A 24,455-nucleotide genomic window follows, 5' to 3' on the forward strand; every position below is an offset into this window, starting at 1 on the left:
CAGGAAGACCCCAGGCATAGCAAGGAAGGATGAAGCCAGGCCATTGGACCCAGAAGAACAGCACAGACCAGTGAGACTGCCTGTCAAAATGCGGCAGTCATCAGCCATGTCACTAGTTTCTTTAAAACTTGTTAGTGTCACCCTGGTCATCAGAGACCCTCCCCAGGCCTGGCAATGATTCATCAGGAATTTTTGAGCTGGAACTGGCATTGAAAGGGCTGTGGGGCCTCTAGGGTGAGCACTGCAGGGTTCCCTTTGTAATTACCAGAGAACTGCATTTAGGGTGGGTGATGATACCAACCCTTAGTCATTTTAAAAAGTGTCCTCATAATTACTGATGCATGGAACACAAACATGGTGTTCTGCAATGATATTTTTTTATCTTTGTTTGTCTAATTCTTGACACGGCCCAGTCATTCAGCTCTGTGACTTCCCTCCTTTTTGAAGTAGAAAAGAAAAGGAGTCCCATGGCCTATAGGTAGTGAGTGGCACAGTTGGGATTTGAACTTTAGTCCCTGTGATTCCTGAGTTCGACAAACTCCCAGGATTCTCCACTGCATAGTGGGTGCTGGGATAGACTGCACAGGTGCTGCTTTCAGGGCTTTACATGGATAATTTGAATCACCTATTGGCTTTATGAGGTAAATATATTATTATCTCTGTTTTACAGAAAAGGGACTGCAGCACAGAGAGGTTAATCCACTTGCTTATGGTTACTCAGGTAGTAAGGTTTGGTATCCCCTAAGATTTGAACCTAGTCGCAGGCTGCCTCAAGAATCTGGGCTTCTAACTGCTAAACACTTCTACCCCATTGCCTCTCAGAAGAAAGATATTAGACAATCCACAAGAGACAGATGTCCTGGAATAGGAAGCCTCCTAGAGAAGCTTGGGAGCATCATCCATGCAAAGCCCTTAAAGATTCCAAGAGCAGGAACACTCATTGACATCAGGGCCATGGGGCAACTGCAGAATGGGGAGGGGGCAGGAACTGGCTCCTGCAGCACCTCAAGAAGGGACAGGAAGGAGTCCAAGCCTCTGTCCCCACCAATGAGGTCGGCTTCTCCCCCTGGCTCTGCCAGTGGCTTCTGCAAGGCTGTCGTGTTCTAGATGAGACTCGAGCTAAATGAATATTGCTCCAAATGCTCACGGTTCCCAGTCTTCACAGGAAGCTTTAAAAGCTGGAATCCTAGGTGAATTCAGCATCTTCTTGACATTTTAGACTCAATTTATAATCAGCTGTTATTTTAGCTCTAATAGCAAAAAGCATCAGTTCTGTCTTAAAAAGCATGGATAAATGGGAATAAGGAAAATATGAGTTAAAGAGGAAAAAAGTACTTTTCTCATCTCCAATCTTTTTTTTTTTCTTTTTTCCTTTTAACACATAAAGGTGACTTATAATCTTTGGGCTTTTCCTTTAAGCTCTTCGTGCTCTTGTCTGCCCTGCTGGCCTCAACCCTAGTCTTCCTGCAGCCCCACCAGAACAAGCTGCACAATTCTAACCCCCCTGTGTTTCAGTGCCAACAAGGCTTGACCAAAGTAGGAACTCTGGAACTACCTGTCAAAACACAGGAGTCCAGGCCCCAGGCCCCAGGCCCAGAACCATGACTCCTGGCTTGCCAAGCAGACTCCTTTTGTGCTGTGTTTCAGAGGCACCATTGGGGCTTAACACAGGCAAGTTTGGGAAAATGTCTTTAATTATTCATCTGGGTGATTTGGCTCCTCCCCATATTCACTGTTTCCTGGGGAGACAGGCTTCCCAATCCCATGCCATGCTGCCTCTGCCTCTGAGAGCGCTGCCGGAGTTCATGCATCTCTTGTGGACATGACATTCAGACCTGAAGGCTCCACCCCCCTACTTTTGCCATCTAACACTTTGCTACCAATTCCCCAAGAAGAGGCCAGAACATGTCTTTCCTCCTTATGTGACAGTAGTGGAGTGAAAATCAAAGCTGCAGGAAGAATAGCTAGCACAGTTTTAAACCCGAAATGTCACTCGGTACCTCCTCTCTATTAGGCTCTGCCTGCAGGCTCTGCTCAGTGCCTTTAATGCAGGATGTGTCTGAGGCCAGGACTGTGCCCTGATTTCTGCTCAGTTCTCCAGGGAGCCCAGCCTGAGGCTGCAGGACCCAGCTGGAAATAAAGGACACTTAGGCAGTGAGGACAAAGTCTGTTGTCAGAAAGGACAAAGTGGAGTGGGCAGTGGCCGTACTTTTGGTAGAATTCTGGGGCAGCAGCTCCACGGCACCTGCATAGAGCAATAGGGAAGCCTCTGCCCCTTCTGGAGGGACACAGTGACACATGGCAACTGCACTTCATGATCCCCTCCAGCCTACCCCATGGCTGCACTGAAAGTGACCACACTGCAGCTCTGTATTCAGTTTTCCCTTTCTATGAACTTGATGAAGTCTGCTTCATCAAGTTATGAAGCTGTTTTATTTTGTTTTTTTTTTAAGTCAGTTTTTAGGTCCAGTTTTTATTTTTTTCCCTAACAATAACACTTCTCTAGACCCATGGAGTGAGTCCTAAAAACAGCCTTGGGAGGGAGTGCAGGGAGCTCCCTTCGAGGGGTACATCTGCTCTTAGGTGCTGCAACCTGATCCTGTGCTTGCCAGAACTTTCTAAGGGCAGAGAGACTAGCTGGAGACGGAATAGCATGATCTAATTGATTAAGCAACATGCTTCATGCAGAAGAGAGTTCTCTGTGGCTACAAGTTGACAGGTGGCCTGCAGAGAAGCTATGGAGGAAGGTCTTGAGTTCAAGAGACTGCAGCCCAGAGGACTCAAAATTGGGTGACTGCAAGAAACCACCTTTCAAGTCAAAATGAGGTTCCCTTTGGTTCATCTCTCTATCCTTTTCTCATGTCTGCTGGATTTTTTTTTCCATAAAAGCAGTTTATTGAAAGATACAAGAATGTAATAGCTATGTGTATGCAATGCCTACTGTGGGCTGGGCACCATTAAACACTTGACACTCACCAACTTCTAGTCTTCTCAGAAACCTTGTTAAGAAGGGCACCATTGTCAGATTCTAGATGAGGAAACTCAGACCCAAGAGGCCAAGTGGCCTGTCCAGTTCGTGCTGGAGCTGGGATTCAGACCAGGCACAGAGCCCAAGCCTCCACATTCCTGTCTCTGCATTATGTCATGGGTCTCAGGAACAGTGGCTCTAGTCACACTGTCAGTAGTGGTTGTTGGGCTGCATCAGACTTTCAGCCCTGACCCACACTTCCAAAATCAGAATCCATATTTTAACAGGGTCCCCAGTCGAACTTTGTGCAATTTAAGTTGGAGAAGTGCTGGGTTCCTGTTCTCACTCTGCTCTTGGGTATGATTCTCTCATCTGTGTTCCAAGACTTTTCTCTTCCTCTTTCCAGGTGGGTAGAGAGAATAAGGAGGGAGAACAGGACAGTGAACAGACTGTCCAGTGATCTCCTTTGTTACTAGTGCATGCACACATTCCTGTCAACCCAGATATTATGATCAGTCCTAAGAAAAGTCTTGATTTGTGCTGACAGGGAAAGCGACCAGGACTAGTTGGAAGGGGGCAGTGGGTGGTTGGGGGAGCAAGGCAACAGACACTGGTCAGGACCATACCAGCTCCTGAGTGCCCTGGTTCCTTCTTGCTGCTGTTCCGCCACTGTCCTGCCCCTGCCCCTGTGGGCTTCGCAGCTATGTGGAGGATAACAAAGGGTAGCTCCCCCGCCAGGCGCGTCCTGATATGTCCCTGAATGTGACAGTCCCTCCAGCCACTGCCGATGTTATTAATTTTTAAAACAAACTTCCTGATTGAGGTTCTGGCTGCCTCTAAATTGTCTCTACAAGGAGACTGTGTACTAATTAACCCATAGAAACAATCAATGATGTACCTTTTTCAAGTTTCAGGGTGATTAGAATATGAAAATGAAGAGCACAATGGTGCAGATGTTTTAAAATCACAGCAGACAGCAATTAGTGACACAGGAACCAGCTGCTTATCTCTCCAGATAAAGCCTCTTAATAGGGAATTACACTGGAGGAGTCATTACCCAGATGGATCGCACATGATTTACGGAGGAGGCGGGGCAGCGGGAACTCTGATTTGTGAGCCAGGTTCCTGTGGAGCTTCCTTGCTTACCTCAGAGGAAGGTGAACTGGTGGCTGGGGTGGAGCAGGCTTCACCTTGCTACCTGTTGGCCCAGATCAGGTGCCCGCCTGGGATGAGGAAAGGTGAGAAGAATGGTGAAAGCCACAGCACCTGTCTCCTAGGTTCAGGCTGTCTTGTTTGGGGATCAACTCAGTCCACTGTCCTCGTGCCCTGGGAAGAATGGAAGCAGAGGGAAGAGGAATTAGTGAGTTGTTGGCCACAGTAAGGGGTCCTTCCCTGGAAACAAAAAAGTCCCTGCTTCCTCCTAAGTGGCTTTGGGGGTTTGTGTTCAGTATAGGCAGTTCATAGTAATAATTTTTTTTTGATGTATTTTCTCATCTTTGAAAAAATTTACATATGTTGAATATATAGATGTTAAGGATACAGTTCTAAGAGTTTTGACAAATATACACAGCTATGTAACTCACATTCCTGTCAAGACCAGAGTATGTCCAAAACCCCAAGAAATTTCCCTCATGACTTTTCCAGCCCCTTCCTCATCCCCATCCCCATCTCCCTCCACCCCACCCTGAAGGCAACCACTGTTCTGATTTCTATATATTTCTATATAACATATTTGCCTTTTCTAGAACTTTATATAAAGAAGCTGTACAGTATATATCCTTTGGGGGTCTGACATCTTTTGTTCAGCATAATTCGTGTGTGTGTGTGTGTGTGTGTGTGTTGGAATGTGTCTGTACTTGGTTCTTTTTGTTGATTAGTCTGTCTAGTCTGTTGATTGACACCTGAGCTGTTTTCAGGTGCTAACAGCTCTCAATAATGTGCTATGAAATGGTTACAGAAGTCTCTGTGTGGATACATATTTCCACCTCTCTTCACTGAATGCACAGTAGTGGAACTGCCAGGTCATAGGCTGTATCTGGCTCTAGAAGACAGAGCCTATGACATTCCCCAAAGTCAGTTTTACCGCTGTGTGTGTATCCCTTCCTTCAGCACTGCAGGATACATCACTCACCCCACATCCTCCTTGATTAGTCTGTTTTCAGTTAGCCATCCCAGTGTGCAATTATAGCTCAGTGTGGTTTTAATTGATATTTCTCTGATGATAAATAACATTGAAGACATTAATGTATATCCACATTGGTAATTCCTCCTCACTTTGTGGCCCAGCATATGTTTGCAAGAGTATTTTGCAGTTGTTTGGTAAGGTGAAGTTAGCTGATGATCCTTAGATCTTCTATGTATGTTTTTTTTTCCCTGATTTTTTTTTTATCAATTTGTTCTAGCAATTCCTGTAGGGAAATGTTAACATATCGTTAATTGTTGGATGTCTGTTTCTTCCTTTAATTTTTTTCATGTATCTGAAATTCTGTTACAAGGTGTAAACAAATTTAGGATTATTGTCTCTTCTTGATGAATTGGCTCTTGCTGTGAAATGTCCCTAGTTAACTCTGGCACAGCTTTTTGTTCTGAAGCCTCTTTTGCCGTCTATCACTCACTCTAGCAGTCTTCTGTTTACTGTTCATGTAGCATGTGTTGTTGCCCCATCATGGTGATGCTCAGTGCAATAATATATCTTGCTTCATTCTTTTTTAAAAATATTTTTTTAGTCATCAAAGGATCTTTATTTTTATTTATTTATTTATATGTGTTGCTGAGACTCAAACCCAGTGCCTCACACAGGCTAGACAAGTGCTCTGCCCACTAAGCTCCAACCTAGCCCTGCTCCATCCTTTTACAATTATCCAGGTCTTTACATTTCAAGTGTAATCTTATAAGCAGCATGTAGTTGGGTTTTACTTTTTAATACAGTTGACAGTGTGCTTTTAAAAAATGTTTCATACACTGAAAGTCGATATAATTACTAATATTGTTGTTTTATATACCATATAGTTTATTTTCGGCCTGTTCCATCTTTCTTCATCTTTTTTTCTCCTTTTTGCCCTTTTATGGATTAATTACCCTTTTAATTAATATTCTATGTGTGTCTTCCTAATAGCATTTTAGGCAGAACATCTACTTTGTTCTATTTTATGCTCCTCTAAAGAAGCTCAAGTGTATATTGGTACCCTCTTGTTCATTGTCTTGCTGTTACTGTACATTTTATTTCCACAAATGTCATAAACGCTCAGATACATTGTTATTGTGCTTTAAGCAACCAGTTGCCTTCTAAAAAGATCTTAAAGAGAAAATTAAAATATGGCACATATACCCATGTATTTACCATTTCTATCACTTTTTATTCATGCATGTAAATAAGTAACATCTTAGTTCCCATCTGTTATCATTTCCCGTTAGCCTAAAGAACTTCCTTTTACATTTCTTATAATTCAGGTTTCCATTTAATGAATTGCCTTGGTTTTTATTTACCTGAAAATATCTTTATTTTGCTGTCACTTTTAAGGACATTTTTCACTGGATAGAGAAATTTGAGTATTTTATTTTTATTTCAGTACTTCAACAATGTAGTTTCATTGTCTTCTGGTTTGTATTTGTATTTGATGAAAAGTCAGACATTATTTTTTTTTCTTTACTCTGCTATAATGTATCTTATTTATCAAGTTGCCTTTAAAAGTTGCCTAAAATTTTCTCCTTATCCATAATTTTCATCAGTTTGTTTACAGAATGCCTATATGTAGATTTGTGTTTGTTTTCCTTGGGATTGTTGAACTTCTTAACTATGTACATATGCATGCATTCTTCCTTTTCTCTTCCACATCTGGGATTCTAATGACATGTGTATTAGGCCTCCCAATATTGTTCCATATCTCACAGAAGTGCTGCTTATGTTTCCTCCTCTGTCTTTTGGTGTAGATAGTGTCACTTTCTTCCATTCGTGTTCACTGTTGCAATGTGCTGAACACTGTTATACTACTCTGGGGAGGTTTATTTGTTTATTTGCTTGTTTTCATTTTAGGTACTGTATTTTTCAGATTTAGAATTTCCATTTGGTTATTTTAGTGTACTTGCCATCTCCATGGTGAAACTTTCCACACATTTATATTTTCCTTTAAATACTTAAGAGATTTTCATAATGGTTGTTTGAGGGTCTAGGTCTGTTTCTGTTCTCCTAGTTGTGGGTTGCATTTGTCTGCCTTTTGGCTTATCTAATTAAAAAAAAAAGTGTGTCCTGAATATTGTGTGGATGCTACATTGTACAGAGTCTGGATTTGGTTGTTTTCCTTTAAAGAGTTTAGACTTTTATTCTGATAGCTTACTAGCAGATCAGTATTATCCTATTGAGATTTTGTTTTTTTTTCTTTCGGAATTTGTTATGGAGGGATTATAATAATCCTACTCAGAAGAAATACCATTCCTGAAATTTCAATGAGAACTCTGGGATGGTCATTAAAGTCTCCCCATTTTCTGGTCAGAAATCCAACATTGCCCCATACTTGGTAACCTATGGACTTCTTCAAATCTAGCCCTAGTATCTGATCTCTGTCATGCTTGTGGACTCTTTCTTGCAAGTACAGATTAAACTTGTCCAGAGACTTTAGGCAACTCCTCTGAAGGTTTCTAGAATTCCTTTCCACACAGCTCCATCCTCAGGAACTCTTCCCCCCAAAATTTCAGTCCTATCATAAGCCTAAAATTCTAATCCCTGTTTCATCTCCCCGGTGAAAGTATAGCCCTGGACTCCACTTTTCCTGTCCCCTGGATTAGAAAGTGCTCCTGAGAAGAAAACTAGGGATACTATGGAACTTCATGAGTTTCCCTTCTCTAGAATTACAGCCAAAATTGTCTATTACCTACTGCCTGAAAAGAATTGTTTCATATACTTTGTTCAGTTTTCTATTTGTCTTCATGGGAAGGTTATGTCCAATACCTATCATTTCATCATGACTGAAATCAAGTCACTGATGATTTTTAATTATGAAAAATTTCCAAGTACTCAAAGAGGCATATGAATAGGCCTCTGCTTTGGTATTTGCGATGAAAGCAGTGTTGCAGTATCATTCACAGCTCCTAAATAGCAAGTAGCAATGGATCCTATGGACATCACATCCAGGGGACTTCCCAGGGCAATCCATGTGAAGGATATGAGGATAAGTTCAGTTTATAAATGCAATAGGAAACTTCATGTCCACAAAGAGCTGGGTGGCTCCTTTGTGTCCCATAGAATTAGAGAATTATAAAGCCTTCAGATAGAGAACTTAATTATTCTTCTATACTTACCACTAAAAAATGAAGGAATGAACTGGCCAGAGGAGAGATGCTTTGGGTCAAGTTCAGTGGAATCTGGCCTCCTACTCATGAGGCTGAACAGTAATTAAATCTTTTTTTTTTTTTTTCTTAAAGTGGCAGAACTGTCTCTTTTTCTTTTCTTAATGAAATCCTTTGCCCTCTACATCTAGGGGCTTGAGGGTTTATTGGAAGCTCTAAAGCATCTCTCTCTTGCCCTGTCCATTGGCTACAGTTTAGAAATCTGCAAAATCCAAGGACCTTGTAAAACACATTTGAAAACCCCTGGACTGGAATACCTCCTGATAGCATTGGAGTTTCTATCATTCCTTATTCAGATCCTATCTTTGATACAATACAGAGTGGCTTTCAACAATGGATGTTCACTGTTGATGAGCAGCTCCCACTAGAGCTTTGAAAATAGTACTACCATCCCCACTCCACCTCCAGAATGTTGGTTGAATTGTTCTGGGTAGCTCCCTGTTACGTTGCTTTTTTGGGAAAGCTTCCTGTGTGATTCTAGTATACAGCCACAGTTGGGAACCTTGAAGCTGATCAGACACTGTGTAGGTATATTCCTTGTCTCCCACAATTAACTCTTGCTGAGGCTTAAGCCCTTGCTTCTGGCAGAAGAGATGGAAAGCTAATACTCCCTAGATCTCTGGAGGTTGGTCTGGATGAGATGGAGACATAGAAATCCCAGGGTGGGAGGTCATGATCACCTGAATGTCTGATCCTTTCTGGGAGGATCATACTTTAATTCAAGCATATCACTGACTCTTCTGTCCTCTACTTTGCAGTATCCATGAGACAACTACAAAGGGGATCATGTTAGAGTTTCCTACTATGTAAATTACTAAAAAGTTCATGGAGCAAAAGAGGAGTATTTAATGTTGCCAAATTGCATATCCTAACAGGGCTATTATAGTGGTTTGCTCTGTATATGCTGTGAAGGTCATCGAAACCACAGAAGGGCCCCACCCCAAAGAAATTATGATGCTAAAACAGTAGATCAGTGGTGTTTAAACTTGGTTGGGCATCAGAATTCTCTGGGGAACATGGTAAAACACACATTCTTTATTCCCACACAGAGATTGAGAATTAGTGGATCAGCAGTGGGGGCCAGGAATCCTTCTGCCTTCTTAACCAACTTCTTAAGTGATTCTGACACGACGACCTAAGACCACATCTGTAGAAGCACCAAATGCCAAATTAAGAGATAACACTTCCTTCATTGCCTCACACCCTGCTCATGTAAACTAAAATATCTCACAGACAGTAAGTTTAAATTATCGGCATCAGCAAAAAGGATCATCGACACAGCAAGCGCAAAAGAGTAGATTCCCCCCTATAAAGTCATGCCTGATTTTTTTAGTGCATTATAAAATAAAATGCATCTTCAAATTTTCATTTGTCATATTCAAATCACCATCTTCACTCCTTGTGACAAACTTTATTTTAGGTAAACCTGAGATAAGACTGGGTTACTCATTTTCTTTCCAGTGTTAGGGATTATTTTCCCCCTAAGTTTTGCTCAGTTATCTAATGTTTGTTTTAAAAGTTAGATGAAAAATAAAGTGCTTTTTAAAAAGCAGCTCAACTTGTACTAAATTTAAATGTGTGGGGTTTATATAAAAGATATGGGGTAGGGAATGTATTTTACAAAGAATTATTTTCATTACAAAAGATGTGGATTTCTTGAAGACATCTTCTAAGATCAAATCTGTTTGAAGCTTTATTTACAAACATTTGACCTAGATTCAGTGTGCCTGGCAAAGACTTTCTTATAAGCAAGCCACACCTTCAAAGTATCTGAGTTCCACATGCAACCAACACCTGGGAGTGCAGAGGAGGGGTATGCAGCGAGCATACATACTGAGCTTTTTTGGAATTAAAAGTTTGACACAGCTGGGCATGGTGGTGCACACCTATAATCCCAGCAGCTCGGGAGGCTGAGGCAGGAGGATCTTGAGTCCAAAGACAGTCTCAGCAAAAGCGAGGCACTAAATAACTCAGTGAGACCCTGTTTCTCAATAAAGTACAAAATAGGTCTGGGGATATGGCTCAGTGGTCAATCAATGTGGCCCTGATTTAAATCCCCAGTAACCCCCCTGACCAAAAAAAAAAAAAAAAAAAAAGTTCATTCCAAAACTTTTGTGCCCAATGGAATATCATTGATTGTTCCCTCTTTTGTTGCTTTAGGAAAGAGCCTTGCTGAGGGCTGAGGGTTATACAAAAGCCTAAAAAGGTTCAGGTCTTATAACACAAACAAAAAGATGATCTGTGCTGTGTAGGTTCATAAAGACCCAAGCCAAAGTCCCCAACAAGCACCCCCATCCCCAGAGCCCTGGGAAGTGACAGGAGGGAGAACCAATGTCCCCTTTCTAGCAACTCAACTCATTTTGTCATCTCTGTCGAGATGGAGTAAGTGCTCAGTTGCCTGGGAAGGACATATTGGAACTGACAGCCTCACTATTGTGTATATAATATGTCATGGCTGACAGGTGAAGAATTAGGACTTCATGAAATGCAATGGATACAGCCGTCCACCAGAGCTGGGGGAAGCCTTGTTCCTGGCCTCTTGGAAAGCACTCCTTCTTGGTCCCCCTCTGCCCCTTCTCTGCAACCCCTCAGAGCCAGGGTTTAAAGAGCCATTTCCCCCCATTACTCCTGATCCTTTGTTGTGCTTTCCTTTTGTCCCTCCTGCCCTTTGATTGCTGAGCTCTCCCAGCAGGGCAAATTGCAGCTGAAATGGGAGGAACAATGGGATCCAGCAGTGGTCCAGGGCTGCACTGGGGACCAGCAAGCTTAACCACATTACTCTCAGCTGGCCTGCCCTGGGTGTAAGTGAGCTGGCCCTACCTTTCAACTGCCTGGGTGAAATCCACCCTCCTGGCAGTCACATGACCTTCCCCCAAAGCAGGCTTAATTGGAAAGTGAAACAATTGACAGGAGATGGGGGAAGTAGCCATGAAAATGGCTTTGAAGGGGAGCTCCTTACGGAAGCCTTTAGTCCTTAAGTATTTGGAAAGGATTTTGTTGTTCCACACCTAATGCATTCTAGTGCTCCGATTTCATTGACCTATAAAGTGAAAGATCAGTGATGTATTGTGGTTTGTGTGCAACTATGTATTTTGCCATTGGAATCGACAATTCATCTATTCTTTTATTTATTTATTAATTCGACAAACATTCTTAGAAAACTCTGTGAGTACTTGGTTTTATAATAGTTCCTGGGAATCAAAAGATAAATAAGACAGTCTCCGACAGTACTTAGAGTCTGGGAAAAGGAGACAGATAAGTACACAAATAAAGGCCATGTGGAATTACAAGGACTGTGGTGGATGTCTTCATGGGAGGGCAAAAGAAATTAGGTTGGAGGTGGTGACTGTGTTCTCAGACAATATGTTGCAATATGTAGGTCACAAATTTCACTGTTAATAAGTGAAATATTTATAGTGAAATGTACATTCCCTCATTCATTCAATAAATGTTTTTTTTTAATTTATTTATTTATTTTAATTAGGTATATATGACAGCAGAACACATTTTTATTCTACACAATTTCAGCACAACTTTTCTTTTCTCTGGATTTGCACAATGTAGCATCACACCATATGTGCACTCATGCATGTACCTAGGATAATAATGTCCATCACATTCTACCATCTTTCATGCCCCCATCTCTCCTCCCCTTCCCCCTCGCCCTTACCAATCAAAGTTTCTCCATTTTTCCATGCCCCTCTCATTATGGATTAGCAGCCACTTATTTGAGAGAACATTCAGACTTTGGTTTTTTGGGATTGGCTTACTTCATTCCAGCTCCATCTATTTACCTACAAATGCCATAATTTTATTCTCTTTTAATGCTGAGTAATATTCCATTGTGTATATATACCAAAGTTTTTTTTTTATCCATCTATTGAAGTGCATCTTTCACAGTTTAGCTGTTGTGAATTGAGCTGCTATAAACATTGATGTGGCTATGTTACTATAGTATGTTGAATTTAAGTCCTTTGGTTATAGACCGAGGAATAGGATAGCTGGGTCAAGTTTTCTAAGAAATCTCCATACTGCTTTACAGAGTGGTTGCACCAATTTGCAGTCCCACTAGCAATGTATGAGTGTGCCTTTTCCCCCACATCCTCGCCAACACTTATTTGTTTGTACTCTTAATAGCTGCTATTCTAACTAGCATGAGATGAAATCTTAGAGTAGTTTTGATTTGCATTTCTCTAATTACTAGAGATGTTGAACATTTTTTCCATATATTTGTTGATCCATCATATATCTTCTTTTGAGAAGTGTCTGTTCAGCTCCTTAGCCCATTTATTAATTTTTTTTTTTTTTTTGGTGTTCAGTTTTTTGAGTTCTTTATATATCCTGGAGATTAGTTCTCTATCTGATGTGCATGAGGCCAAAATTTGCTCCCAAATTGTAGGCTCTCTCTTCACCTTGTTTATAGTTTCTCTTGCTGAAAAGAAGCTTTTTAGTTTGAATGCATCCCATTTATTAATTCTTGATTTTATTTCTTGTACTTTAGGGGTCTTGTTAAGGAAGTTGGGGCCTAATCTGACGTGATGAAGATTTGGGTCTACTTTTTCCTCTATTAGGCGCATGGTCTCTGGTCTAATTCTTAGGCCTTGATCCACTTTGAGTTGAGTTTTGTGCAGTGAGAGATAGGGGTTTAGTTTCATTTTGCTGCATATGGATTTCTAGTTCTCCCGGCACCATTTGTTGAAGAGGCTACCTTTTCTCCACTGTATGTTTTTGGATCCTTTGTCTAGTATAAGATAACTGTATTTACATGGGTTTGTCTCTGTGTCTTCTATTCTGTACCACTGGTCTATACATATGTTTTGATGCCAATACCATGCTGGGTTTGTTACTATAGCTTTGTAGTATAGATTAAGGTCTGGTATTGTGATGCCTCCTATTTCACTCTTCTTGCTAAGGATTACTTTGGATATTCTGGGTCTCTTATTTTTCCAAAAAAATTTCATGATTGCTTTTTCTATTTCTATAAGGAATGACATTGGGATTTTAATTGGAATTGCATTGAATGTGTATAGTGCTTTGGGTAGTATAACTATTTTGACAATATTAATTTGCCTATCCAAGAGCATGGGAGATCTTTCCATCTTCTAAGGTCATCTTCAATTTCTTTTTATAGTGTTTTGTAGTTTTCATTGCAGAGATCTTTCACCTCTTTTGTGAAATTGATTCCCAAGGTTTTGGTTTTTTTTTTTTTTTGAGGCTGTAGTGAACAGAGTAGTTTTCCTAATTTCTCTTTCAGAGGATTCATCACTGACGTATAGAAATGCATTTGATATATGGCAATTGATTTTATATCCTCATATTTTTCTGAATTCATATATTAATTCTAGAAGTTTTCTGGTGGAGTTTTTTGGATCCTCTGAGTATAGCATCATGTCATCAGCAAACAATGATAGTTTGAGTTCTTCTTTTCCTATCCATATTCCTTTAATTTCTTTCATCTCTCTAATTGCTCTGGCTAGAGTTTCAAGGACTCTGTTGAATAGAAGTGGTAAAAGAGGGCATCCCTGTCTTGTTCTAGTTTTTAGAGGGAATGCTTCCAATTTTTTGCCATTTAGAATGATGTTGGCCTTAGGTTAGCATAGATAGCATTTACAATGTTGAAGTGTGTTCCTACAATCCCTAGTTTTCTTAGTGTTTTGAACATGAAAGGGTGGTATATTTTGTCAAATCTTTCTCTGCATCATTTGATATATTATTCTTATCTTTAAGTCTATTGATGGGATGAATTATATTTCTTGATTTTCATATGTTGAACCAACCTTGCATCTCTGGAATGTCCCAAGACCTGTGTTTGGTACCTCGGTGACAATGTTACAAGCTAGAAAATGAGGCAGGAATTTAATTCAGTTGGCATACAATTATACATAAAATTAACACTATGATGAGCAAACAAAGACAAAATACTTGGCTTCAGGAAAACTTTAACAAGGAATTTCTGTAAGAAAAAGGGCTTCCCTGGGATTGAGCTGAGAACAGAGCATGAAGCAAAAATGAAACAGGAACTCTGTGAGGTGCCATCAACCAGGAGATGGACCAAAGGGAAAAGCAGTGGGGGTCAGGGACCGAGATTCCATTCCTCACTTCATCATGAAGCCCGTCTGTGGTCTTCAGCATCTAGAGCTAGAGAAGTGGAGGAGCCAGAGCTGGAGGAAAGGGGGCACCACAAGTGCTGTTTTGCCCAGTTGCAGAACATTACACACCTTTTGTTTCACTGTAATTTTTAATCCTCCCCATTCCAACCCTCAGAAATGCCTCAGTATGAGGGATACCTACTTCATCATCCTAAGGAGCAGGAAATGCCATCTGGAAGCCCTCCTCCAGGGCCATGGGCCTGTGAGTGAGCACACAGTGCCAGCTAAAGCCCATTGCACGAAGGGTAAATTAGCAAAGCCTGATTCATAAAAGATAAGTAAGTAGCATTTGATATTTTATGCTGTAAATAGGGTCTCTATATTTTTCCAGAAATTGGAATAGCAGCCTAGGCTCACAGCAGTGATACCTAGTAAAAACTCTCAAGTGGCAGGATTAATCCTCTATATTTTAATGATGGTGGTGTTTCTACTGTAAATTGCAAGGTGAAGGAAAAAATAAACAAAATTCTCTTTCTTAATTCTCTTCTGGGCATTTATAGACTTAGCTTGGAAAGACTATCTCATACTTTCAAAATACAGTGCAGTGACATAAATGTAAACAGGACATCACAAAATTAGGGTAGAAAAAAAAGACCTTTGGGAAACCTAAGAGTTAGTGTGAAGGAATTCTAGTTGCTTTAGGACATTGAATTTTACCCTTACTTCTTTCTTCTGTGTTTTGGTCCTTAATTGAAACTATGAGACGTGTTCTCTAACAAATCCTAAGTTCTGCAGCATCATTGGCACATACAGATAGAATGATTGATAGCTAGATAGATAAGCAGGCAGATACATAAATAAACAGACACCCTGATAGATATTACAGGTTTGAATTTTCTAAATATATACACCAATCATCATACACTTCTCAGTGGAGATACTATCCTAACTTTTCTTCAATTTACTTATATTTTCCATTCGGTAACAAGTCTTAATCTAATGCATCCAGTGAGCTTACTACTCCATGGACATATCAGGCTCAGATAACCTAAAGAACACTTCTTTGTAGCAGTAGCGTGCCTGGGAAACTAAGAGCCTGTCTATACTAAAAGTAGCTTTAACATCTCAAAACGCTGTGTTCACTTCCCATTCCCTTTGTGATTTTATACATCCTGATCATTCTGTGCCTGGAGTCTCAAGGCCTGCCATTCCGATCTGAGGAGTCAGTCCCAGGGGGAATGTTGGAGACATTCAGTCAGCTTTGGTGTAGGGAAAACACAGCTGCCAACATTCAAAGGAGTGATCTGGAGTGACAATGATTATTTTCCTGGTACATCTGTCCAGGAAACTCAAGGTAACTTATGAGACTTTCCAAGAGTTTCTGCAAAGAGCAACAAATGCCTAATGGCTGCTTGTGGATCCCTTAGCACGTAAACTCCCAATCGCAGCAAAAAGCGTAGAGTCCAGGAAGATTTGAAGGCTCAGGACAGTTCTTTCATGGTTTTTTTTCTTCTTCCATTTATTCTCCAAACCTTGACCCTTACTTAGTTCCTTGTGCTGTTTTTACTTCTTGGAGTGGTATCTTATGAGCTCCTTCTTATTTGATTGAGTACAGAGAGGTTGAACTCTAAGGTAAAGTACCAGAAATGAAACAGAGAGAGGGAAGCTAGGAAAGCCACGCATGAGAGGAGAAGCAGGAGCTGGACTAAGAGGCAGCCTGTGTTGTTTGTCAAAAGAACCTTGCAAACGAGGAAAGTTCAGACTCTTGCCCTGGCTCTGCCACTGTGGGAAGGACTCTCAGTTCTTCCAGTTTCAACTTCCTCATTGTAAAGTACTGTGACCAGAGCAGAGACTATAGTTCCGTCCCTCTTCTCTCTTACCTGTTTTTATTGTCAGATTGCATTAAACCAAGGTTCCCTTCTATTTAGAGGGGAAAAGTAGCCAATAAAGTATTCTTATTAATTTTCGAAAATAGTGCAATATATCTTTACCACTACAGTTGAGAAAACCTCTGTAAAACATTCTGGAATTAAAGGTGGCTGCTAATGTAGTCATTTGTTTCCAACTTTCAAATAATTAAGCCTTTTGACATTATTATTATTTGGGGGGCGGGGGTACCAGGAGTTGAATCCAGGGGTGCTTGGCCATTAAGCCATATCCCCACCCCTATTTATGTTTATATTTTGAAACAGGGTCTCTCTAAGTTGCTTAGGGCCTTGCTAAGTTTCTGAGGCTGACCTTGAACTTGCAATCTTTCTGCCTCAGCCTACCAAGTCATGGGATTATAGGCATGCGCTGCCACCCCTGGCCTGATATTAACTTTTAAGTAGTCCTAACATGCTCATCTTTGTTTCTCTTTTTCTCTCTCCAATTTTCCCACCCTCAGGCTTACGAGAGGCCCCAGAAGCACTCAAGTCTCCATTATGACCCAGGCCTCCCGCAGGACTTCACCGGTGACACCTTAAAACCAAAGCACCAGCAAAAAAGCAGCAGCCAGAACCACATGGACTGGTCCACCAACTCTGACAGCGGACCTGCCGCTCAGAATTGCTTCATCAGTCCAGACTCTGGCAGAGAAACTGCAAGCACCAGCAAGATCTCAGCTCTTGAACCCGTGGCTTCCTTTGCAAAGGCCCAGGGTAAGAAAGGCAGTGCAGGGAGCACGTGGAGTCAGTTGTCCAACAATAGCAAAGATCTGCTCTTGGGAGGTGTGGTTCCATCTCCAAGCAACCACAGCTCGCCGACCCCTCCTAGCAGCTCTGCCGAGTGCACTGGGCTCCAGTCCTTGGGGGATCAAGATGGAGGAGGTACAAAGGAGCCCCCAGAACCACCTACAATAGGCAGCAAGAAAAAGTCCAGTAAAAAAGATGTGATAAGTCAAACCATACCAAACCCAGACCTGGATTGGGTCAAGAGTGCCCAGAAAGTATTTGAGAACACAGAAGGGAAAAGGGAGGGCTACTCTGCAGAGAATGGCCAAGAGGCATCACCAGCCAGGCAGAACGTGGGCTCCATCAGTAATCCTGAAAATGACTCCAGTCATGTCCGGATTACTATCCCTATCAAGGCACCCTCTCTAGATCCAACCAGCCATAAGAGGAAAAAGAGACAGTCCATTAAAGCAGTGGTAGAAAAGATCATCCCAGAGAAAACACTGGCTTCTGGAATTGCTATGAGTAGTGAAGTGGTTAACAGGATACTTTCCAACTCAGAGGGAAATAAGAAAGACCCCCGTGTCCCAAAGTTGAGTAAACTGATAGAGAATGAGTCCCCCTCAGTTGGCCTCGAGACTGGTGGAAATACTGAGAAAATTGTCCCAGGAGGTATGTCTAAGCAGCGGAAACCACCCATGATCATGGCGCCCCCAATGTGCACCGATCACTCTCCATCAAGAAAGTTGCCAGATATCCAGCATCCAAAATTTGCTGCAAAACGGAGGTGGACCTGCAGCAAGCCAAAACCCACCAGCATGCTGCGAGAGGCAGTCATGGCCACCTCTGATAAACTGATGGTAGAACCCCCCTCTGCTTATCCCATCACCCCGTCCAGCCCTCTCTACACCAACACGGACAGTCTGACTGTGATTACTCCAGTCAAAAAGAAGCGGGGTCGACCAAAGAAGCAGCCTTTGCTCACGGTGGAGACGATTCACGAGGGCACTTCCACCAGCCCAGTCAGTCCCATCAGCAGAGAGTTTCCTGGCACCAAGAAAAGAAAGAGACGACGCAATTTAGCTAAGTTGGCCCAGCTAGTCCCGGGAGAGGACAAACCCATGAGTGAGATGAAGTTTCACAAAAAGGTTGGAAAGCTCGGTGTGTTGGATAAGAAGACCATCAAAACTATCAACAAGATGAAGACGCTCAAGAGGAAGAACATCTTGAACCAGATCTTGTCCTGTTCCAGCAGCATGGCTCTGAAGGCCAAAGCTCCCCCAGAGACCAGCCCTGGGGCAGCAGCCATCGAAAGCAAACTGGGCAAGCAGATTAATGTCAGCAAGAGGGGAACCATCTACATCGGCAAGAAGAGGGGCAGAAAGCCAAGGACGGAGCTGCCGCCCCCATCCGAAGAACCCAAAACAGCCATCAAACACCCCAGGCCTGTTTCTAGCCAGCCGGACGTTCCAGCCGTGCCTTCCAACTTTCAGTCCCTCGTGGCATCTTCACCAGCAGCTATGCACCCACTTTCAACCCAGTTAGGTGGGTCCAATGGCAACCTGAGCCCCGCCAGCACTGAAACCAGTTTTTCAGAGTTGAAAACTATGCCAAATCTCCAACCCATCAGTGCTCTTCCAACCAAAACCCAAAAGGGAATCCACAGTGGAACCTGGAAGCTGTCCCCACCCAGGCTGATGGCCAACTCCCCTTCACACCTCTGTGAGATCGGCTCACTGAAGGAAATAACGCTGTCCCCCGTGAGTGAGTCCCACAGCGAGGAGACGATCCCAAGCGACAGTGGCATCGGGACGGACAACAACAGCACATCTGACCAAGCGGAGAAGAGTTCAGAATCCCGACGGAGGTACTCTTTTGATTTCTGCTCCCTGGATAACCCGGAGGCCATCCCGTCCGACACCAGCACAAAGAACCGGCATGGCCACCGGCAGAAGCATCTCATCGTGGACACCTTCCTGGCCCACGAAAGCCTCAAGAAGCCAAAGCACAAGAGGAAACGGAAAAGCCTGCAAAACCGTGACGATCTCCAGTTTCTGGCCGAGCTGGAAGAGCTCATCACCAAATTCCAAGTGTTCAGGATCTCCCACCGGAGTTACACCTTTTACCACGAGAATCCATACCCCAGCATTTTTCGGATTAATTTTGATCACTATTACCCGGTGCCATATATCCAATATGACCCGTTGCTCTATCTTCGTAGGACTTCAGACTTGAAGTCAAAGAAGAAGCGTGGTAGGCCTGCAAAAACCAATGACACCATGACAAAGGTGCCTTTTTTACAAGGGTTCAGCTACCCTATTCCCAGTGGAAGTTACTATGCACCCTATGGATTGCCTTACACATCAATGCCTATGATGAACCTTGGTTACTACGGTCAGTACCCAGCTCCGCTGTACCTATCGCACACGCTGGGAGCAGCCTCCCCGTTCATAAGGCCAACAGTGCCACCACCTCAGTTCCACACAAGCTCCCACGTAAAGATGTCTGGGGCAGCTAAGCATAAAGCAAAGCATGGAGTACACCTGCAGGGACCCGTTGGCATGGGCCTCGGTGACATCCAGCCATCCCTGAACCCTCCCAAGGTGGGCAGCGCCACTCTGTCCAGCGGTCGGCTCCACAAGAGGAAACACAAACACAAGCATAAGCACAAGGAAGACCGGCTCCTGGGGACCCACGACAACCTGAGTGGTCTCTTCACAGGCAAAGCCACAGGCTTCTCCAGCCACCTCCTGAGTGAGCGGCTGAGCAGCGCAGACAAAGAGCTCCCGCTGGTGAGTGAGAAGAGCAAGCATAAGGAGAAACAGAAGCATCAGCACAGCGAAGCCGGCCACAAAGCCTCCAAGAACAGCTTTGAGGTGGACACCCTGTCTAACCTGTCGCTTTCTGATGCCCAGCATTGGACGCAGGCCAAGGACAAAAGCGACTTGAGCATCGAGTCTGTGGACTCGTGCGCTAAAAGGTACTCTGGCAGCAGCGGGGATGGCAGCAGCACAAGATCAGAGAGCCTGGACGTGTTCAGTGACATGACCCCTTCGAATGACAAGTGGGACAGTGACATGAGTGGGAGTAAAAGGAGGAGCTTTGAAGGCTTTGGGACGTACAGGGAAAAGGACATCCAGGCCTTCAAGATGAACCGCAAGGAGAGAAGTTCCTACGACTCCTCCATGTCTCCAGGTAAGGCTAAATTTCTCTTCAGCCTGGTACTCCCTAGATGTTGATTGCTGGGCTTGGGACTTTGGACACCATCTTTGGCAAGTTGGGTTCACTAATTTGCAAAGAGGTGGGAACTAAATGACAATGAATGTCCTCACACAGTTGAGCTTGTGCATTTCAAGCACTGTTTACTTGGTTTTCACTGTCTTTCCTCTGTCCTGGAGCCATTGCCTGGGAAACTGTGGACCCTGAGGCCACCCTCACTAGCTGCCTGAGCTACAGGCATACCTATTGCATTTATGCTTTTCATTAAAGGTGCTGTTTTTAGCTTCTTAGGTCCTGATCTGATGGCTAGTTTGGGAGGCTAATTATATAAAGCCTCCAAAACTCATTAGATATACCAACAAGATTCCAAGAATACCAAGGCTGGATGGAAATGAACATCTTAGTTTTGTGGCATTCTATCTCTAGAAGTCACACATCCAAAGTGTGACATCTCCTGCAAAGTCAATGGAAGTTGCCCCTAGTGTATCCTGAAGTCTAACTGATCAGGGAGTTTCAGCCTCAGGCCATATTGTCTTTTCTTGATCCACGGGCATTCACAAAACTGCCCTCAGCAGACCCCCCAGAATGACACTTGGCTACATTCAGACACTTGCCATTTTCCTGCACTAAGGGAAAGGGGTCTGGCTGAAAGGTGCTTTCTGCCTTGACCACCCCCCAACACAACCTTACCACTGAATTGGGATTTTGTTCATTGACCTCAAACTGGAGTGTCATTGCTGCTAGAAAGACTCCACTCTTGTCAGTTGCAGGCAGGGTTTCTTTGCTAACCTCTCCACTGACACAGTTCCTTCCCTGCCAGAGAGCTTCATACTTTGGCAAAAGTATTTCAGCATCCCTGTCCATATGTCACATACATGATAAGACTCTTATAGAATAACAGAGAGATATTTACTAGGAATACAGTGGAAATTTCTTTCCTGTGGGTTGCAGAAGCTAAAAGAATATTTTATGTTTCTTTTGCCCCAAGTAGTATAAGACTGGTTTTAAAGAACTAATCATCCGTGATTAAGGTTTAGATATAGTGTCTCACCTCTGTGTATGATGCATACCCCTCACTCATTCTTTCTCTTCCCTGGGGAGTCCATAATTACTAAAGGTGAGAGCAGTCTATTTATGAGGAATGAAAGATATTTTCTAGGCCAGCAGATTTCAGGAAGAAATATGATTATGAGTTAGAAACCACTTAAATATTGCCCCAAATTGCTGCTAGCTTGTGAGTTGTTGTGATGGTAGATGTTATCCTTGGTTAATGAAGAGACCAATTAGCAGTCATGCCTTCTGCATTGGCTGAAGGTGATAAATGGCCCACCCTTTGTGCATGCCCAAAGGTGGATCTGGTTCTGCCATTTCTCATTGACAGACATTGCTGAAAGGGCTTGGTTTTGTTCAGAACCCAGATTAAGCCCACCTGAGCAGGGGGCACTAGGTTAAGCTTGCACATGAGAGATACTGTTGATCCCTTTCAGTATGATGATTCACAGGATGTAAGCTAATCAGGGACAGAGAATGTTCTTATATTTGTATATTCTGGGAATTATTTAGCTAGAAAATAATGGTGATCGATCATTGCTAAGAATCTACAGACAAGAATTCCAACTTTATAGACCCACGAAGCAAACCTCAGAGGACAAACCCAGCTGTTTTTGCACATTAAGTTTCCCAGCAGTCTTTCTAGAGTTTTCCCATGACCAGACAATTTTGCTGGATGCTGGTTGACTTCAAAAGTTCTCCAGCTGGGGTTCATCTCATCACATCACTGAGAGTATCTCCAAGGGAACCCGTACTCTAATTGTACTGCTTCCCTTGTGTTGGCTTGTGACTTATTCAGAATTCTCCCTACCTCCTCTCCTGTTGTCTCATTTGATCTTCCGCCAGCCATAAGACGGAAAGAAACAGGCACCAGGACAATGTCATGAAAGAAATCTGGATTCTAAAAAATGGATAGTAAGCCCAGTTCTATTATGAACTCCCTGTGTGGCCTCAGGCATGGTTCCATTTCCTCAGGGTACTCTCTTACCATGTGTATGCAACTCAAGGGATACAAATAGACCTCTCTGTATAGTGCATTTTAGTCCTTGAAGCCTTTTCACATACCTATCTTCCTCACAATTTTCCTGTGCTCCTTACAAATACAGGTTCAGTATCTCATATCCACAATGCTTAGGACCAGAAGTGTTTTCTATGTGGGGTTTTGTTTTGGTTTGGTTTTTTGGAGATGTTAGTCAGTACATAATGAGATATCCTGAGGGTGAGGCCCAAGTCTAAACATGAAAATCATTTCTGTTTTCTATCCCCTTATACACATAGCCTAATGATAATTTCATATGGTATTTGCAATAATTTTGCCCAGAAAACACAGTTTATTTGTGGTATGGAATTTTCATGTATTTTGGAAAATCACTTCAGAGTTTTGGATTTTGGAGCATTTCACAGTCTAGATGTTCAGACTATGGATGCTCAACTTGTACTTTTATTACATTGTTGCATATCAAGACTTAGGTCCAAATAGATAAAGTCGCCTTCCCAGGTTCATAAAGCTGTACGTATTGATTCTAAGCAAGTCCAGGGCTTTACCCTGTGCCTTGAAGTTCAACCACATGTCACCCAGTTGGTTAAGAACAAGTCTAGAACACAGGTCCTGGTACCCAGCCTAGTGCTCCTCTGTGTCACCACTGCAGAATCCCATTCATCTTCTGATAATGTGCCTTAACCAAAGGAGCTGGCAACAACATCATAGGATACTTGCAAAATGGAGGAAGTAAGGGAACGAGGCATGCTTTTATTCATTCCTCAGCCAAGGAAGGAAGAATCCTTATGTCCTAACCCTTTCTAAATACCAGCCTAGAAACATCTCCAGACTGGGCTTTCAACCTCTCTGCTGAAATCTAGTTCTCTGAGTTATCTTTACCATGTCTTTGAGCCAATCTTTGTGTTAGATGGTTCACTTTTCTGCAACATCTTAATGAATCACAATTGTTGGTTGCTTCCATGTCTGTATAACTTATGTCTGATGGCCCTGCTCATGTTGTCGACCATCTTACTGGGTCAGACCAGATTCCCCACCATTCCTCTCCCTTCTAAGCCTTGTCTTCTTCATTCCTATACCCCAAATGTCCCCTCTATTTCTGACATCCCAAAGCATCAGGGGAAAATGTCTTTAGCAGCACTTGGACCCCAATGTCAGTTTGTCACAACTTTCTGGAGCACATTCACCTTCAAAATTTGTTTGTGATATGCTCCCGAGAGGAAAGCAGTATGAAAAGAGGGAAGCTGAGGAGAAGAGGCCAAGGCTACTGGAGGCATGATGGGCTCTTCAGAGACGATATGAGTAGAGGTGGTGGATCAGCTCAATGATACTAAGGGTCATGATTGGAAATAAGCAGTGGCCACTTTTTCCTTCTCCCTTCTGAATTCATTTCCCCAGCATCTGAATGTCCTATTGCATGTGAGCTCTTCTCCTCTAAAATAGAAACGGCACAAATATCGATGTCATCCCTTAGCCTCTTGATGGGCATGTTTAGGAGCTGAGTAGAGAGGGAGCTCTGAGTGCTCCCCGAGATCAGAGCTGATGAAAGGCACCATACAGATGTGTGTCATTACCATTCTAGGGAGAGGAATTAGAGACCCCATTTAGCAGTGGCAGCAGTTGCACACTCCATTTCCTCTTCCCTGCTTGGAAAATCCTTCATTCTCTGTCCCCTGACCCAGCAGATGACTGCATTGTCTTTGTTACAACACACCTAGAGCTTACAAGTTGTACAGACTCCTGACCATTTTCTCCATATTTTGTTCCTTCTGCTTCTTTGTTTTAGAAGACAGGGGCTCTTTAACCCATTTTATAAATGCATACCATCTGCTAAATCTCCATTTATTAAAAAAAAAATACTTGTTTGGGGCCAAAACAATGGATAAAAAGTGAGATGGCACCATCTCATCATTGGAAGAAGCCTCATCAGCCTCATTCAAGCCTCTCTGTCACCAGGCATTGCTGTCTCTCACAATGCAGCAGATCCCCAGAAAAGCAAACCTGTCCAGAGTTAACAGCACATGGTCAGAATGATGTCATGTTCCCTCTAAGCTAAGTTCCCACAGGTAATAAAGAAGTCTCCAGTATGAGTGATGCTCTTCTGTTCAGGCTACTTGGAAACAGTCTTTGCATATTTT

General features: G+C 42.8%; 1 protein-coding gene across 3 annotated transcripts in view; it reads left to right on the plus strand.

Annotated features, from left to right (window-relative positions):
• Setbp1 (SET binding protein 1) overlaps positions 1-24,455 on the plus strand; it is a 353,550-nt gene that overhangs the window by 231,556 nt on the left and 97,539 nt on the right. For all 3 annotated transcript variants that reach the window (XM_046428350.2, XM_046428353.2, XM_046428352.2), the window contains exon 4: positions 16,787-20,246. In XM_046428350.2, coding sequence (XP_046284306.1) covers positions 16,787-20,246 — 3,460 coding nt within the window. The remainder of the gene's footprint in view (positions 1-16,786; positions 20,247-24,455) is intronic.

The sequence above is a fragment of the Marmota monax genome, unplaced genomic scaffold (genome assembly GCF_021218885.2).
Source record: "Marmota monax isolate L192 unplaced genomic scaffold, Marmota_monax_Labrador192_F-V1.1 WCK01_AAM20220418_F8-fsc00031, whole genome shotgun sequence".
Classification (NCBI taxonomy): domain Eukaryota; kingdom Metazoa; phylum Chordata; class Mammalia; order Rodentia; family Sciuridae; genus Marmota; species Marmota monax.